The sequence below is a fragment of the Heterocephalus glaber genome, unplaced genomic scaffold (assembly GCF_053883595.1).
Source record: "Heterocephalus glaber isolate CG9 unplaced genomic scaffold, H.glaber_assembly_v1.0 deba00000942, whole genome shotgun sequence".
NCBI lineage: Eukaryota > Metazoa > Chordata > Mammalia > Rodentia > Bathyergidae > Heterocephalus > Heterocephalus glaber.
Window position 1 is genome coordinate 2,470,524 of NW_028258174.1, and position 16,301 is coordinate 2,486,824.

Sequence of the window (16,301 nt, forward strand, 5' to 3'; positions counted from 1 at the left end):
TTTTGGTAACAGAAGGACCAAAGGGTTAACTGCGAAAATGCACTGAGCCCCAAAATACAGTAACATTACTTACAGTAGCAAAATATTATAAAACCACCACCCAATCAAGAAAATGTTAATAGAACCACTTGAGAGTTAGTTTTAGAATGTTTAAGAGTCTAAATCTAAGAAATTCATAGTAATCATTTTTATTCATACTACCTTTAAGTAACAAACTGCTAAAAACTGACTTTCAAGTAAGAAAGATTTACCTTTTTGTGATTAGAAACTCTTCTAAGATTGTCCTCTTCAATGTGAGGGAGCTGTAGAAGGGGAGATTTAAACTGCTGAAGGCCTTGAACAGCCATCTGGGAAAGCTTCATGCAGTTTTCTAAGGATGCCAAAGTTGGAGCACGAAACTCCCTTTCTTAGAAAGAATAGGAAAAAAGAAACAACAGAGCTGGACTTTTTACATGTTCAGGAGCAAACAATTCATCATAAAAAAAATTAACTTGTTTGCAGTAATATCTTTATCACCTCAAAATTTAAGATTATGATGTTAATTTTCCTATACAAGTTACTAGAGAATCCATTTTAAAAATATGCAAAATTGGTTATAAGCACATTACCAGCAACAATAATTATTTTAAAAATTCTTTGCATCAGCTCCAATAACAGTAAATTGTCAGACATCATCAGTACTATGAATATACTGGTTCTATGCCAACAACTAATATCACCCAAAATAAGTTATAACCACTGTTGCCTTTTTCAAGCTTCTCCCTTTCCCCTGCTGACCCAAAATTCCAATTCTTTTCCTCTCATACAAAAAAATTACACATCAAGTGAATCATCAACATATCAAAGAATTATTTCAAACTCACTGTTACAGAATAAACTCCAAAAATATCCAGAGGAAGGAGAAGAAAATGTTAAATCATTGCAAAGCTAATAATAAAACAATGAAATGAGAAAAATCACAAGTAATAATAGGAAAAGCTAATTGAACTAGTAGAAAGAATTACAAGTACCACAGATCTTAAAAGTATCAAGTATAAACTGCATATGCTTATAAGAAAAAGTAAAACATACTTAATTACATTTCCTCCTCACCTTCACGGCTCCGGGCCATTATTATTAGTTGGCAGATTACATTAACCATTTCTTGAAGTAGAGCAGGGCATTTTTTCAGCATAAATTGCTGATCTGCAAAACAATCAAAAACCTGAAACAAATCACTCTAATTTTATAGTTAAAACAACACAAGATTAATAATAAATTTAAGTAGTTCTACAAATATTTCACAGGACCTCAGAATTTTATAAGGTGAAGGGAAAAATTTCTCCTTCAGTTCACTATCAAAAAAAATCAGGGCCAGGGATTTAGCTCAGTGGTTCCACTGCCTGCCTCACAAACACAAGTCCTGAGTTCCATTCCTGGTACGGGGCGGGGGGGCGGGGGGGTTGTCAGTCAGAAAATCCTTCTTCATGTTAAATATGTGAAAGACAAAATTTTTTTAGATGGTATTAATACGCTTAATAAGTCAATTCCCTATCTTTTTCCAAAAGATCTTAATCATAAACTTAATCATACTCTTGCTATTTTTGAGAAATTTCAGAATTTTTCTTCTTATTCATTTAAGTTTCTATAATTATGCTCAGTTCCAAGACTAAGTATGAGAATACATGTCAACTACAACTAAACACAAACAGAGATGAAAGAAGGAAGGAGAAGAGGACAAGAGTTAGATTCTGCATACAAAAATTAACTATTAAGACATCCACTGGGCTTGACTGACCCTAAAAAGGTGTGTTCCCTATTTCTAAAAGATGGCTGGTAATAATAAAAATGGCTATATATCTAGTCAGTAAATAATTACTAATTAATATCTGAAACCAATTCCAGTGACAATGCTTAAATAGTGCACCTTCATTCCCTTATAAGCATTCTTCTTATACTGAGCACCAAGTGGGCTTGTTTTCAGAAGCATTTGATTGCTTTATTAGCTTAAGGGGAAGAGGAGATAAGACTCCATTCAGAAAGGATATTTATTTCCTAAGATAATAACTTTTTTAAAACTTCAAGGGAAATAATATAGGTAAGAGAGAGACAACACTCAAGTTAATGATATCCTTGGAAACACTCTTGTCCAAATCCACTGCTTTTGTTTTAAACAGAATAGACGGCTTCAAGCTTTAAATGAAGATCAGATACTATTGGTAATTGTGTAGGAGGGAAGGAGTAAATGGTGGGGAGGGGGGAGTTTAGTGGAGAAATCTGTTGTAAAAATCATTTTGTCTCTCTAAAAAGCTTACAAAGTTCTTTTTAAAAAACTCATTAGGAGCTTTTTATACAATCTGCAATTATCTAAAGATTTCTCATACAGAATATCCTTACTTGAAATACTAACTTTTAACATTTGCCAAGACATCTCGGACCTTCAAACTATTCAGGAAGCAATTATATAGCATATGGTTTTTGTTTTTTTTTTTTTGTACCAGGGATGGAACTCAGGACCTTGCACTTCTAAGGCAGGTGGCAGAACCACTGAGCTAAATCCCCGGCCCTAGCATATGCATTTTAAATAAAAGGTCGTCAGGAACTATTTGAGGGAAAAAGCCATTCAAAAGCACTGCGTCATGAGGTTTAATTAAATCTGTTGCTTTGGTCCCATTAAAACCCTATATGTATTGGAATCACAAATACCTTCTTCAAGGGTCTCAGGAATTTTCATTCTAGCAAGATGAGATAGTAAAAGAACTCTGGCCTTCAGGCTATATGGGCAGGTAAGTGGAGGCTCATTCTTCTTTAAATTAATGCTGCCAATTTCTCTGATCAACTAAAGTAAATAAAATAATTATTCAAAATATATACATAAAAAGCATTAACTTTAGTAATTATTCATCAAGGAATTTGGGAGACTGGCCTAACCTGTGGTATTAGAATATTATCTGTTGGTCTGCTTGTGGCATCTTTATTATACTGAGGATCAAATTCAGAAGCTCCAGCCAAAACCATGATAAGACCTATAGAAACAAAAGAAATGTGAAGGTAGATAAATACATTGGTTTATCAACTTCCCTTCCTGAGTTACTGTACTTCCATATCCTAAAGTGAGGCACATATGAGGTGTGTGGGCTGCAACCAACAAGGCCACAGGGGTGGGGCCATCCAAGCCCTTTGGGTACTCATCTCACCATCACATGCTTCAGGTGCTGGATATGGAGCTATAGGACTTAATGTTTGTCTTGCTGGGTTTTGGTCTTGCTTTGGTGCTATTCTTTTCTATATTCTTATTCATCCCTTTTGAAATGGGTATGTTTACATTGTGGCATTATACCTTGGGATCATGAAATTTGTTTTTGGTTTTTATAGATGTCCTTCAGCTAAGAGTTTTCCCTGAGTCTCAGAAGAGACTTTGACTTGCACTTTTGAATAATGGAACTATTGAGGTTTGGAAAAGGGGATTATTGAATTTTTATTTGTGTGCAAGATAGACACAAGATAGTTACTGTCTTAGGCATAACTATTAACTTATCATTATATTTATTTGGGGATGAAGTATGGTCTAAGGAAGTATATTGAGTGTCAAGTTGACAACAGTGAGATGTAACAGTTAAGCTTAACTGTCAACTTGACAACTGCATGGATTTTAGTAAAGCATACTTCTGGATGTGTTTGGGTGTGTCATGGAAGATTACTATATATAACCCCTGGCCCTCTCTGGCACTGTTTCCCGGCTGTGCTTCCCAGTCATCACAAACTAAGCATTGCCCTTCTGCCGCAACGTTTCTGCCTTGGAGCCAGCTGACCATGGATTGAATCCCCTGAAACCATTAGTCAAATTTAGCCTCTCTTCTTTTAAGTTGTAGGTGTTGGACATTTGCCTGAGGAATAGGAAGCTAAATAACAAGTCTTTCTTATTACCAAGAAAATTAGTAAAACTGGCAAATACCAAACAGAGCTATGTCCATTTCCATTATAGAAAAAAAAAGCGTGTTTCCAGTGAAAGCATTTTAAATTTAGGTTTTTTGTTTCTTTAAGAAGGAAAGAGGAGTGTTTATGATTCAGCACAACAGTCAATCTGAAAAGCAAAACATATACTGGGACACACTTTATAAAGTTAGCTTGACAGGAATCAAAGAAAGTACTTAAAAGTATTTAGGATGGTGCCTTTGTTTCCCATAAGAAACATTTAAATAAGACCCTGAGAATGAAATATCCTCACAGTTTTCTTTCAACATACCCAAGACTTCTATTCTTAGAACCTTTAATACAACAGAATATAGTGGTTTAGGGGTTGGGAAACAGACTGCCTGGGTTGAAACCTGGCTATATCATTTACTATGCAGCCTTTTCTTTCCCTAGTTTCCTCATCTATAAAATGTGCTTAAAAATAGCATTTACTTATGGAGTCAATAGTAAGGATTAAACAAAATAATACATGGACAATCCACAGCAATACCTGGAATCCAATAAATAATAAATGTTGACTATTATAAAATTTGCACATATGAAAATCTGCCATGTCTAATCTACATAACTGACTAAAGAGGAATAATGTAAACACAAATCAAGAAATGTGATAAAGAGTATTAACATTTTCCTCCAGTATTAGTTATAAGAACTGATCATCTGTGAAACTGAAAAATCGCATTTTTCCAGCACAGGAAGGAAATATATATATATCAACTCCACATAAAATAATGCAACTAATAACACAGTTACTTAAATATACTTACGTTTCATGTCCATATTTCGGGTTTTATAAACAAAGTATGTATAAATTTGTGTTGTGCGTATTAAAATCTGGTCTCCACTGTAGCGTATCGAGCGATACCACCAAGAACCCTAAAAGACAAATAAGATTAAACAAAAAATAAAACATGAAAACAATAATTAATGTTTAGTTTGATGCAAAATATGTTTATGGGCAAATGTACCAAATATTCATAAACCAGTAAAAACATGTGAGCTTTATCTACAGTACTTTGTTGTATATTTCAAATGATTTATTTAGCAAACATATATATTGCCTGAAGTCTAAACACCAAAACTGAATTATTTCATATATGATTTTAAAACTTTGCTTTCACCAAGATACATCTTCTACAGGTACAAGCACCCAATGATAAATGTAAACATATTGTATACCTAAAATGTACCAATAAAAAAATTAAAGCAAAAAACAAAACCTTAGCTTTTGGTAGAAACTGTTAAAATACAAAATAGGAATAAGAACATCCATTACTATGAATAATACAGTTCCTAACACACAACACTTTTTTTTGTTTTGCTGTTGTTTTGTGGGTCTAGGCTTGAATCCAGGATCTCTGCATTAAGCTACAGTCCCAGTACTTATTTTTTATTTTGAGATGGTCTTGCTAAGTTGCCTAGGCTGGGCTTGAACTTACTATCTTCCTGCCTCAGCCTCTCAAGCACCTGGGATTATAGGCATGCACCACTGTGCACAGCTCACACATCACATCTTTAGTACATTTTTGATAAATAAATGTGGGAGCAATTTTACAGCTGACATAATACTTTCATTCACATTAAATCACATGATTGGATCTCAGACAATAATCCCAGGAAGAAGACAATATAGGTTGATTACTAGCTTCACACTCTAGGATCCAGATGAATTTCAGGATCAGAAAGAACACAAATTCACAAAAATAATAAATGGCAGAAATCATAAACTTTATGGTATTTCTATATTATGATACTATATACCACATCAATTTTTCAAAAAGTGTATTTATGTTTATATATGTAAATGCACAGAAAAAAATGTGAAAGAAGAAACAACAAATTTAGCAGTGATTACCTCTGAGAGAAACTGAGGACATGAAAGAATTTCATTTTAAATTCTAAGCATATCCATTTTTTATCTCAGTTGTATGCTACTTCTGGAATGGAAAGATATGCTTGTAACAAACTCAAGCAATGTCACCTTTAGAAGATCTCTAAAGTATAGCTAAGATTTTTAAATTCAAGGATTATTACATTGAATACAAATTAAAATCTTACAGGGAGACTTCAAACATGTCTTCAAAAAAAATATATGATAGATGAGCTAGAACTTACCACAACAACTGGAAGAATAACCATAAATGCCAAACCATATACAAGTAAAACCTAGAATTGAAGAAGAAAATAGTATAGCCTTGGTCAGACAAATTATAACAACATTCATGAACACTTACTTTGAGGATCACAATAGGGAAGCACTATTCAAAGCACTCCCTGGGCTGGGGATTTAGCTCAGTGGTTCCGCTGCCTGCCTTGCAAGTGCAAGGTCCCAAGTTTGATCCCCGGTACCAAAAACAAAAAAGGAATCCTTATATATAATCTTGTTTAATTCTTATTATCAAACTCTGAGGAAGGTACTATTACGATTTTTCTTTGTAGGTACACTACCCGTAGTGTAATGGGTTACATAGATTCTCCTAGGTTCACACAGCTACTAGTGGAGCTAGGATTTGACCTCTAAAGCCCATGTGCTCTTATCTACTATTATAAATAATATATTAATTTGCTATTTACTGATATGATATAGGTAACAGCAAAACAGTTTTATAAATTATGTTTTCCTTCCTGTGAGTACTTCATCAATACATACCTTGCAAGTCGTTAGTGCCCTGGAAATAAATGATATAAGAAGCCCTAAGACAAACTAATTCCTCTGCCTAACTATAAAGGCAACACTTCCTAATTTGCTGTTTGTTATTAATTTCTCTCAATTGTACTTCTACTGCTTGATCCTAAATCCGGTAGCTATACTTGTCTCTATTATTCTCAGAGTAACCCTAGCCACAATGAATGACTTATAATAGGCAACTATAAACCCCTGAAGATAGCTAATTTTAATATGCTATAAAATAGTCATTTTCATAACTAATTATAGTCAGACTGTGTGGATCTTGTTTCTACTGCTTCAAAGATAGCTCTAAGACAATAATTTCAAGAAAGTTCATGTACAGAATCACTTATTCCTGAGTAACAGATTAAGATAATGTTTGATGTTTTAGGATTGCACCAACTATCACTGACTGAAGTCTGATGTCCTACTCCCTCTGAAGTACCATATGAAATATATAACATTTAACACATTAAATTAGTTTAGCCTAAGTAAAGGTGAGAGAAAGATAAGATAAATTTTGAATCCTATTTAGGATAAACATGGCTATCATAAAAACAGTTTCTTCAGGGCCAGGAATTTAGCTCAGTGGTTCCGGCGCCTGCCTCGCAAGCAAGCACAAGGTCCCAAGTTCAATTCCCAGTACCAAAAAAAAAAAAAGCAAAATTAAAAACTAGTAGTTCCTCCAAATCAAAAGTAGGACTCAATACAAAAATAATTTTAACAACAACAAATTACCATATCTTTAGTTTCAAAACTACATTAAGAATACACTGCTCCAAATCAGCAGCCTAATGCTGGGAACCAATACATTTTACCACTATGTGAAAACAGCTTTCACAATACAAAGTTAAAAACAGCGTAACAATATTTCCCTTGTTATAGTTCTCTTTATATTACACCAAGACACAAAATACCACATAACAAAAATTATGGCAAATACATCACAATGTGTCTTACTTAAATGTACTCACCAAAATTGAATTTTTCTGGTCAACTATCCATGCTGGCAGGGCAATTCCAAAACTTGTGGCTGAAACAGGAATAATATCATAGTTTCTGAGTCCCTACTTCTAATTTATTTTTATCCCAAAATTCTGCATCCTTTTCCTTACCAAAATAACTCAAGATTACATTATATAGATCCTCATTACACAAAAGCTAAGGGTTACTTTATATATGATATTTCAACTATTTCAAGAAAGAAAAAACTTTTTAAGTTCACAAATTTCTTCTTCCTAAAATATCTAAATTATTGTGTATGTCTGAAGTTTAAAAAATGTATAAAGTCAGTAAAGAAAAAGATTTTTTTCATATAATTTTTATCTGCAGAAATGATTAATGACAGGGATTACTCTTCTCTCCACAGCTTAAAGTTTTCTCTCTCAAAGTAGTCTTAAGAAAGAAAAATAAAGAATAAAGGAAGCTCAATTTATGTTTAACTCTGTGACTATAATTTTTCCATTCATAAATTAAGAAAATTAAAATATTCTTTTAATCTAGTTAACATTTTCATGATATATACTGTTACAGCACAGTGCAATAGCTCAGTGTTATAGCCAAGTGTTACAGCTATCCAAAGGTAGCTCTGGAGGTGAAGAAACCGAGTGGCACTCAGAGAAATGGAGGGAATCTTTATTATGCCAGCAGACCTAGTAGAGTTCACACTCTGACATCTGAGCCCAAAAGAGAAATGGAAGCAACCTTATATAGCAATCTATGAGGCGGGGGGTTGGGTTCTCATAGCACATAATATAGGAGTGGATAGGTGGAGTTAACAGAACATCTTGAAACATCCAGTAGGAACATCTTGCAGCTTGAACCGTTACATTTAGGATGCCTGAATGGTTACATTTGCAGTGCAGGTGGCTTTAATAAAATACCTTATAATCTCAGGCTAAAACACGGGGTGAGAACAGACAAAGGCTTGCCATGTTGTGCATTATTTCCCTATCATTTCCCCCTTTTGATGCTCTTACATAAACATAGCCTCATATGGCATCACTAGTAGCTAGAGTTATAGTCTAGGTGAGCTCTCACTAATAGTTGACACACCGATTATCTTGTGAGAGCCTGAACCCAGCCTTGGAGGAACTCTGTGAGGCACCTAAACAGACAAAGGGCCAAATATCAGCAAAAGGAACATGGGGACTAAGGTCCCGAGCAGAGGGGCAGACCATGATGTTCAGTTACCCCAGGAAAAACTCCAAAACCCACTGGTTTGGTATTGCTCCTGGCATATGGCAGCTCTGTGTTGGAGACTTTTTGCAGCCTGATGAATGACCCAATCTGTTAACTTAGGAACAACACTCTTCCCCAAGAAAGATACAGGTATCCCACTCCCTTTTCTGCTGTTAATAAGTCTAAGGCAGGGGTTTTAAAGAGTAACTGCAGCTAGAGTCTATTTCTGTAGGTCTATTGTAGAATTAAGAGATTTTTTCTAAGCTACTGGTTAACTCTTGAGACAGTGACTGGTGAGGGCTGCTGCAGTGGTTATGCCTGTGACTCCTATCCCAATTCATGAAGTTATCCCTAAGCTTATTATCAGGGGTATCAGGAAAGGAGTTCAGTGTTGTTGGGTGTGAGCCTGGACTCAGATTGCAAAGTCAGTGTCTCCAGGGGCAATATCTTGGGGCTGAGATAGACTAGGGTGCAAGTTCCTGTCCAGGTGGTAGGGAGGAAGAGATAGGCAGAAGTTCTGCAGAGCCAAAAAATGCCAGGAGAAAACAGACAAAAATGGTTGTGGACATTATAGTGGTGTATGATGGCTAAAGATAATGAACTCCATTATCTTCCTCCCATCCACTCAGTGTGAAGGCTAGGGCTGCTCTCATAAGAGGGGGCACCTGTCCTGTGAGTCTGTTGGGTAATGCCTTGAGTTTTGTTTTCCCAGTGTAGGAGGAGCCTGGAGGTTTGGTAAGAGTAGGCAGGTGGAAGGGGTTGGTGGTGTCATGAAACTCCAAAAGATGTCTCCCAGGTAGGGGAGCTCATGTCCCCTACAGAAGTGGGATCCCACATTAACCAACTGTGAGATGTTGAATCTGGGCAGGCTAGTGAAGCGGTGTTTGTGTGTACCAAAGATTGGTACATCAAGATGATTGCAGGGAGGGTGTAAGACTAACATGAAATTAAAATCAGAAGGTAGCAGATGCCCTAGTGCTGAACAGTACCCTGAGATAGCAGAGGGGCAGAGACTCCCCAGAGGGGAGGGCCATTTTATGCAGAGGAGGGCTTGAAAGGTGAGTTTTATACTGGTAGAGATGGGACCAAATATGGGTCAGTGTGAAGATGCCTGGCCCTGAGAAAATCCTTTTGAACTGTAGCTGTATGCTTGGGGGAAAGAGTTTTTAGGGTCTAAGTTGGGGTGATATGCTAATGTACTTTCACCTGTTCTTTTTCTTTTCTTTTCTTTTTTGGTACCGGGGATCAAACTCATGACCTTGCACTTGCAAGGGAGGCACAGTTCCACTGAGCTACAGCCCCGGCCCCTGCTAATGTAGACAGTGACCAAACCTGGGGTGAGACAGGAGCAGACTCCATGGAGGCCAAGGAAGCTGAAATGCATAGCCAACAATCCTTTACGAGACTGGGACAGGACTAGTTTAGTAAAGCATGGACCAGTTCTAAGGTATTACAGAGGTAGGGAGGATAGTGGGTCTGGGTCTTATTGTCCCAGGACTACCACCATGGGGAACAATAGCAGCATCAGGTTACTGGCGCCAGCTACTATCAATTAGGTCTGGGGTGAGCAACTTATCTTTAAAGGAAACAGAGAACGCTGATGAAACATCCTATGCAAATGACAAAAGTGAAGGCTAGAAGAATTCTATGGGCAACTGTCCTAGTCTACTGGGGCAACCACACCAAAGGCCATCAGTAAAAATTAAGGTAAGCCATCCAAAGAAGCCTAGAAACCAGGGATAATGACAGTACATAGGATCCTGTGAATGGTGACCTGAGGCTTTGGCCATGCGGAGACTAGTCAGCTTTCAGTGTGACCGCAGCAGGGCTGTTATCTGTTGGTGATGTCTCTGAGGTCAGGTTGATTTCCAGGGTCTTCTGTTTGAGTCAAGTCCTGCAGGGATTCTTAGGGTCCAGGTGCATTCTCCAGGCCCCACAGGGAACTCTGTGGGGGCCTTTTTGAGCCTCGAGTGATGGACCCACAGGACAACTCCTGCAGTGGGGGTGACTAGTACCAACAATGTAAGTTCCTGTCCAGATAGGTCGAAGGGGTTCCTTTTTCCAGTCTTTAACCCAAACTGAGCTCCCTGGTGTACTGGGGTACCTGAGGAGACTGGGATCCTCTCGGCAACGATCTTATGAATTTGAGAAAATCCTGCCTAGGGCCCATAATTCTGTAGTTAGATTGCTGTCTCCCAACTATCTGATATCCCCTCTGAATGCCCTTATTATAGGTGGAAGTCTTCCAAACAAAATCTCTTAAGGGGAATACCCTGACAGTCTGCCTCGGGGTAGGATTAGGGATAACACGTCAATCCAGGCCTCTGAGGTCTCCTGACACATTTGGCTAGTGTGGTCTTTAAAGTGTGATTTATGCTTTCTACTTTCCCTAAGCTTTAGGGTCTGTAAGTTGTATGGAGGTTCCATCTGATCTTCAATAGGTCAACAAGGGTTTGTACCACTTCGGCCATAAAAGCTGGCCCATTTTTACTCCCCATCATTAGGGGCAGTCCGTATTGAGGGATGACCTCATGCAACAAGAGCTTCACAACTTTCCTGTGCATTCTCAGTGCTGGTGAGAATGGCTTCAACCCACAAGTATGTGCAGACAATGACCAACAGGTATTTCTTTAGCCGACAGGGTTTTACTTCAGTAAAGTTTAAGTCCCCCAAGGGTGTCATCCCAGTATACTGGACTCCTGAAGCTGGATTGAGTCATTGCAGGGAGTTGTTCCTGGCACAAAGGGATGACAGCCAGGAAAGCAACAACAGAGCCTCAGAAGCTGCTTTTCCCAGATGGTTTAAATTGCAGAATTCTTGAACTACGGCATACGCTCTTCACTGGGGTGTGAACATCCTTTAATCTGGCAGAGTCCACCATGCACTGGGGCCTTTGAATCCCCTTTCTTGTTGGGCCCACTGATTTCCTTCTGGGGCATACAGTGGTTCTATATTCTGGCAATCTTTAGAGAGTATGGCCAATTCTGTGGAAACAGTCTGAGTAGGTTATCGTTGTGTGAGGAATGACGGCCTTGCTTGCTGCCTGCTCTACAAGCTGGTTTCCTCGATGACAGCGTCTTGCCCCTTTTGGTGTCCCCAGCAGTGTATGATGGCCACTTTCTTAGGTTCCCAGATAGCTTCCAAGGGTTGTAATATCTTTTATTTTTGACCCCTTTACCGCCTGCTCACAGTAGTCCTCTTTCTTTATGTATGGCCCCATGGATGTGGACTGTGGCAAAAGCATACCTAGAGTCAGTGCAGATGTTAACAGTCTTTCCTTTTGCCCACTTGAGGGTTCCGGTGAGCACCCAGAGCTCTGCTCTCTGTGCAGACCCCTCCCCCCTTTGGGAGGGGGTCTGCCTCAAAGATTTGATCTGTAGTAACTGTGCATCCCACTACTGATCTCCATCCTGTATGAAACTGCTACCACCCATGAACAGGGCAGCATCCTGTCTGGGCTCTGGTATCTCAGTGAGGTCAGGTCGACTGGAGAACAGCTCGTTGGTGACTTCTTCACAGTCATGGTCTGGAGGCCCTTCCTTGTTTGGCAGGAAGGTAGCTAGATTTAAACACTGAACAGTCTCTAAAGTAACTCAAGGATTTTTGCAAAGCAGCCCTTGGTACTGTGTCATCCTGGCATTTGATAGCCACTTATGTCCTTGGTTATTCATCAGAGAGTTATAACAGCATGGGGGAAACTTTACCCAAGTTTTGTCCCAAAGTCAATTTGTGTGCTTCTTTAATGAGGGTGACAGTTGTAACTAGGGCACAGAGCCAAGAGGGTCATCCAGCTGCTAACTGTATCTAACTGTTTAGACAGGCCACTGGCCCCTGCCAGGGCCCTTCCAATTGAATCAGGATTCTGAGCACTACATAGTCTTTTTCATAAACAAAGAGATTAAATTCTAGGCTCAGGTCCATCAGTCCTAATGCTAGAGTGTTGATAAGGAATCGTTTGATCCCTTTGAAGGCTGATTCCCTACTGAATTACTTATTTTAGAGGCTCCCCCTCAGGTCCAATCAGGGCAGTATAGAGGGGCTTGGCCTTTTCTGCAAACCTCAGGATCCAGATTTGGCAAAACATGGCTACTCCCAAGAATTCATGGAGTTTCTTTTTATTATCAGGTCTCAGGAGGGAGCAGATGACTTGTTTTCTTTCCATTCCCAGGGAGCAGTGTCCCTTGGTTATAATGAACCCCAGGTACTGGACAGAAGGTCAGCATATTTGTGCCTTTTTCCAGGACACCTTGTAACCTGCATCCATAAGCAGCTGCAGAAGGGCCTGTGTCCCCTCCCAACAATCCTGTTCATTTTCACTTGCCAGCAAGAGGTCATCTACATATTGGACCAGAGTACAGTTTAATTTATCTCCTGGGAAGGCAGTTAGGTCAGCAGACAGGGCTTGCCCAAATAGCATGGGAAAGTTTTTGAAGGCTTGAGGAAGTCTTGTCCAGGTTAGCTGTGTCTTTTGCCCAGTATTGGGGTCTTCCCATTAGAAGGCAAAGAGCAGCTGGTTTTGGGGGCCCAGCTGCAAGCATAAGAAAGCATCTTTAAGATCCAGGAGGATGAACCAGACCACTTGAGGCAGGAACAGGCTCAGCAGAGTGCAGGAGTTTGGAACTACTGGATGCAGAGTAACTGTGGCATTGCTGATTGCCTAGAGGTCCTGTACCTGTACCAGTTGGTATCCATTTCCACCTTTTTAACTGGCAGCAGTGATGTGTTCCAAGGGAACTGGCATTCTCTCAGAATGCTTCCACCCCTCAGCCAGCTGATGTGTTCCTTGAACCCAAGTTGCGCCTCTCTGGGTATACCATATTGTCTCAGTCTGACAGGCTTTGCCCCAGATTTAAGTTCTTCCAGGATTGGGGCCTGATTCTTGGTCATCCCAGGTAGGGACTTTTTAGCCCAGACCTCTGAAAATGTCCAGTAACTCGGGGGCGGGGGGGTATTTCTTCCCAATTAGCACCATGTAATTTCCATTCATCCTCTCTGGGGATGGTTACAGACAGTATCAGTACCCTCTGGGCACCTAGGGTCAGGTTGGCAGGTCCCTCGAGGGTAAACATTACATGTGCCCCCAGTTTAGTCAATAGGGCTCTTCCCAGGAGAGATTTAGGGCATTCAGGCAGATATAGGAACACATGGATCACTTCATGTCCTCCCAATTGGCAGATCCATGCTTGGCAAAATAGCCATACCATCTGAATTCCAGTTCCTCCCATGATGGTGGTATCCCTTTGGTCACAAGGGAATGTTAAGCCCCTATGTTCAACATAAAAGTCATTGTTTGGCCCCTGTCATATTGACTATAGGCTTCTGGGGGCCCAGAGTGAGAGGGCCTGGTCCTTCCTAATCTGATTCAATCTCTGCAAGTCCAATCAGGCTAGGCACTGGTGGTTCAGGTTGGTATTGAGGGCTGGCATGACTGGAGGACTTCTGATTAAGTGTGCTTCCCTTTTGATTGGGGCACTCATTTTTCTAGTGTCCAATCTCTTTGCAATATGCACATTGGTCTGGACAGAAGGGGGTTTCATGCTGGGATTCGCAGTCTCAGCTGGCGAAGATCTTTGTGGCAACTTCAAGCAGCTGAGTGGTGTTCATGCCAGGGAAACACACTAGTTTCTAGAGTTTGTGGCAGGTACCAGTAACAGATTGGGCTACAAAAGCAGCATTGACTATGCACTAGTTTTGAGGGGCCTTCAGGTCAAAAGGCATGAAAGACACAGAATGCTTCATACAGTTGCTCACAGACATCTCCAGGCGATCTGTCTGGCTTTTGAGCTACTGACATGTTTGTTGGCTTTTTAGTTACTGACATGTTTTGTTGGCTTTTTAGCTCCAGCATGGACTGGCCCGCCCATGGCTCTCAATATCGCTTGAGAAAGGCTTGTCTGGCAGGGGTGTGAAAGTCTCAATCCAGCTTGGTATCAGGAGGTGCAGTTCTTGCCCATTGTTCAGGGTCCATGGATCCCCCCAGGGGCCTATTCCTGTAGGTATTTTTTGGCCTAGGTGCAAATTCTGCATCTCTCCTTACTGTTGAAGAGGGCGGGGAGCAGCTGGCAACAGTCATCCCAGATGGGCAATCTTCCATCTGGAAGACAGATTCCATGAGGTCAATGAGGGCCTGAGGCTTTTCTGAGTAAGAGGGGGTATGCTATTTCCAGTTCAGAAAGTCAGCTGTGGTGAAGGACTGGTAGTAGAGAGTTGTATTTCCAAGCTGGACAGTGCTGTCGTCCAGGATGCAGAGCAGAGGTCAGGTCTCATGGACAGGCAGCTGAATGGCAGAAGGCTGGGCTGGAAGAAGGTGTCTGATCAGAGGAGTCTCAGGAAAAGCGTGTCACTTGTGATGGTGGTGGGGCTGGAGGCTGGTGCAGAGAGCAGTGGATAGAGAAGGGGACTGGCTGGATACAGAAATGCTGGAGGATTGAAAAGTGGACAGTTTGGAGACATTGGCAGCACTGGACGTGGCCCGGCCACTGGGGCAGGTGGTGGCAGATCTAAGGGTGGTGGAGGGTTGGATGGCAGTGGACTGTCAGGCAAGGCTAATATGGGAAGCACTGAAGGGGTCTAAAGAACATAAGGTGAGGGCTGAAGGTCTTCTTCCGGGTCACCCTGATAAATGATCTTGTCTTTTATGGGTCTTTGGTTCAGATTACAGGCCACAAAAACCTGACTCTGTCCCTTCCTATTCACATAAAATCAGACCCACGGCAGGAGTTTCTGAGCAATCTCTGGCCAAGAGTCAATATAAGGTAACTGGTTGGGGTGGCCTTGCTTATCAGTGTCAACTCTCCATACTACATGCACTGTCTGGATATCTAGAGTTCCTTCAGAGAGCCACCCTACATTGAACTGGGGCCAATCTATTTCACAGAAGGTTCATAACCTTGTGGGCTTCAGTTTAACTCCATACTCCCCACTAAATCCCTTCTTAAAATTTTTTTTTTTTTTGGTGCCAGGGCTAAGTCCCTGACCCTTCCTTCTTAAAATTTTTGACCATACAGTTTAAGACAGCAAGCTTAGTGGGTGTATTGACCATAGTGTATGTAGTGTCCCTTGAACAGAAACACAACAGACAAGGGGAGAGAGTCCCCCAAAGGAGATCACTCAGGTGCCCACCTGGCCTTGTCCTTCGAGGGAATTTAGCCATATCTTGGCTAAGGTGCACCCATAATCCCAGGACTGGTAAACCTCCTATTACAGGAGGTGAGTCACTGTTATGCTCTATGATGGTGCCACAGAACCACAGGTTAGGACCCACTCAAGAATCCATAGCCAAAGCTGTGGAGCTGCACAGACCGGTTGTCACAAGCCGCAAACCCTTTGCAATCGCCCAATCAGACAATCATTTAAAGTTTAAACACTACTCCCCACTTTGGGAAAAATCCTAATTGGACTCTCCATTCTGAAACTGTGGAGGTGATCAGTCTCCCTTTCTATCCAAAGGGACTGGCCTGACTTGAGATGGGCCCTGGGGCTTTACCTTGTCCTGAAC

The 16,301-nt window shown here is 40.5% G+C and overlaps 1 protein-coding gene across 2 annotated transcripts in view; it reads right to left on the reverse strand.

The window, feature by feature from the left end:
* Positions 1-16,301, reverse strand: part of Sec63 (SEC63 protein translocation regulator) — an 83,187-nt gene that overhangs the window by 24,647 nt on the left and 42,239 nt on the right. For both annotated transcript variants that reach the window (XM_004855428.4, XM_087208722.1), the window contains 7 exons: positions 7,597-7,655; positions 6,070-6,120; positions 4,722-4,830; positions 2,911-3,005; positions 2,686-2,818; positions 1,093-1,185; positions 252-406 (listed from right to left, as the gene is read on the reverse strand). In XM_004855428.4, the coding sequence (XP_004855485.1) occupies positions 252-406; positions 1,093-1,185; positions 2,686-2,818; positions 2,911-3,005; positions 4,722-4,830; positions 6,070-6,120; positions 7,597-7,655 (695 nt within the window). The remainder of the gene's footprint in view (positions 1-251; positions 407-1,092; positions 1,186-2,685; positions 2,819-2,910; positions 3,006-4,721; positions 4,831-6,069; positions 6,121-7,596; positions 7,656-16,301) is intronic.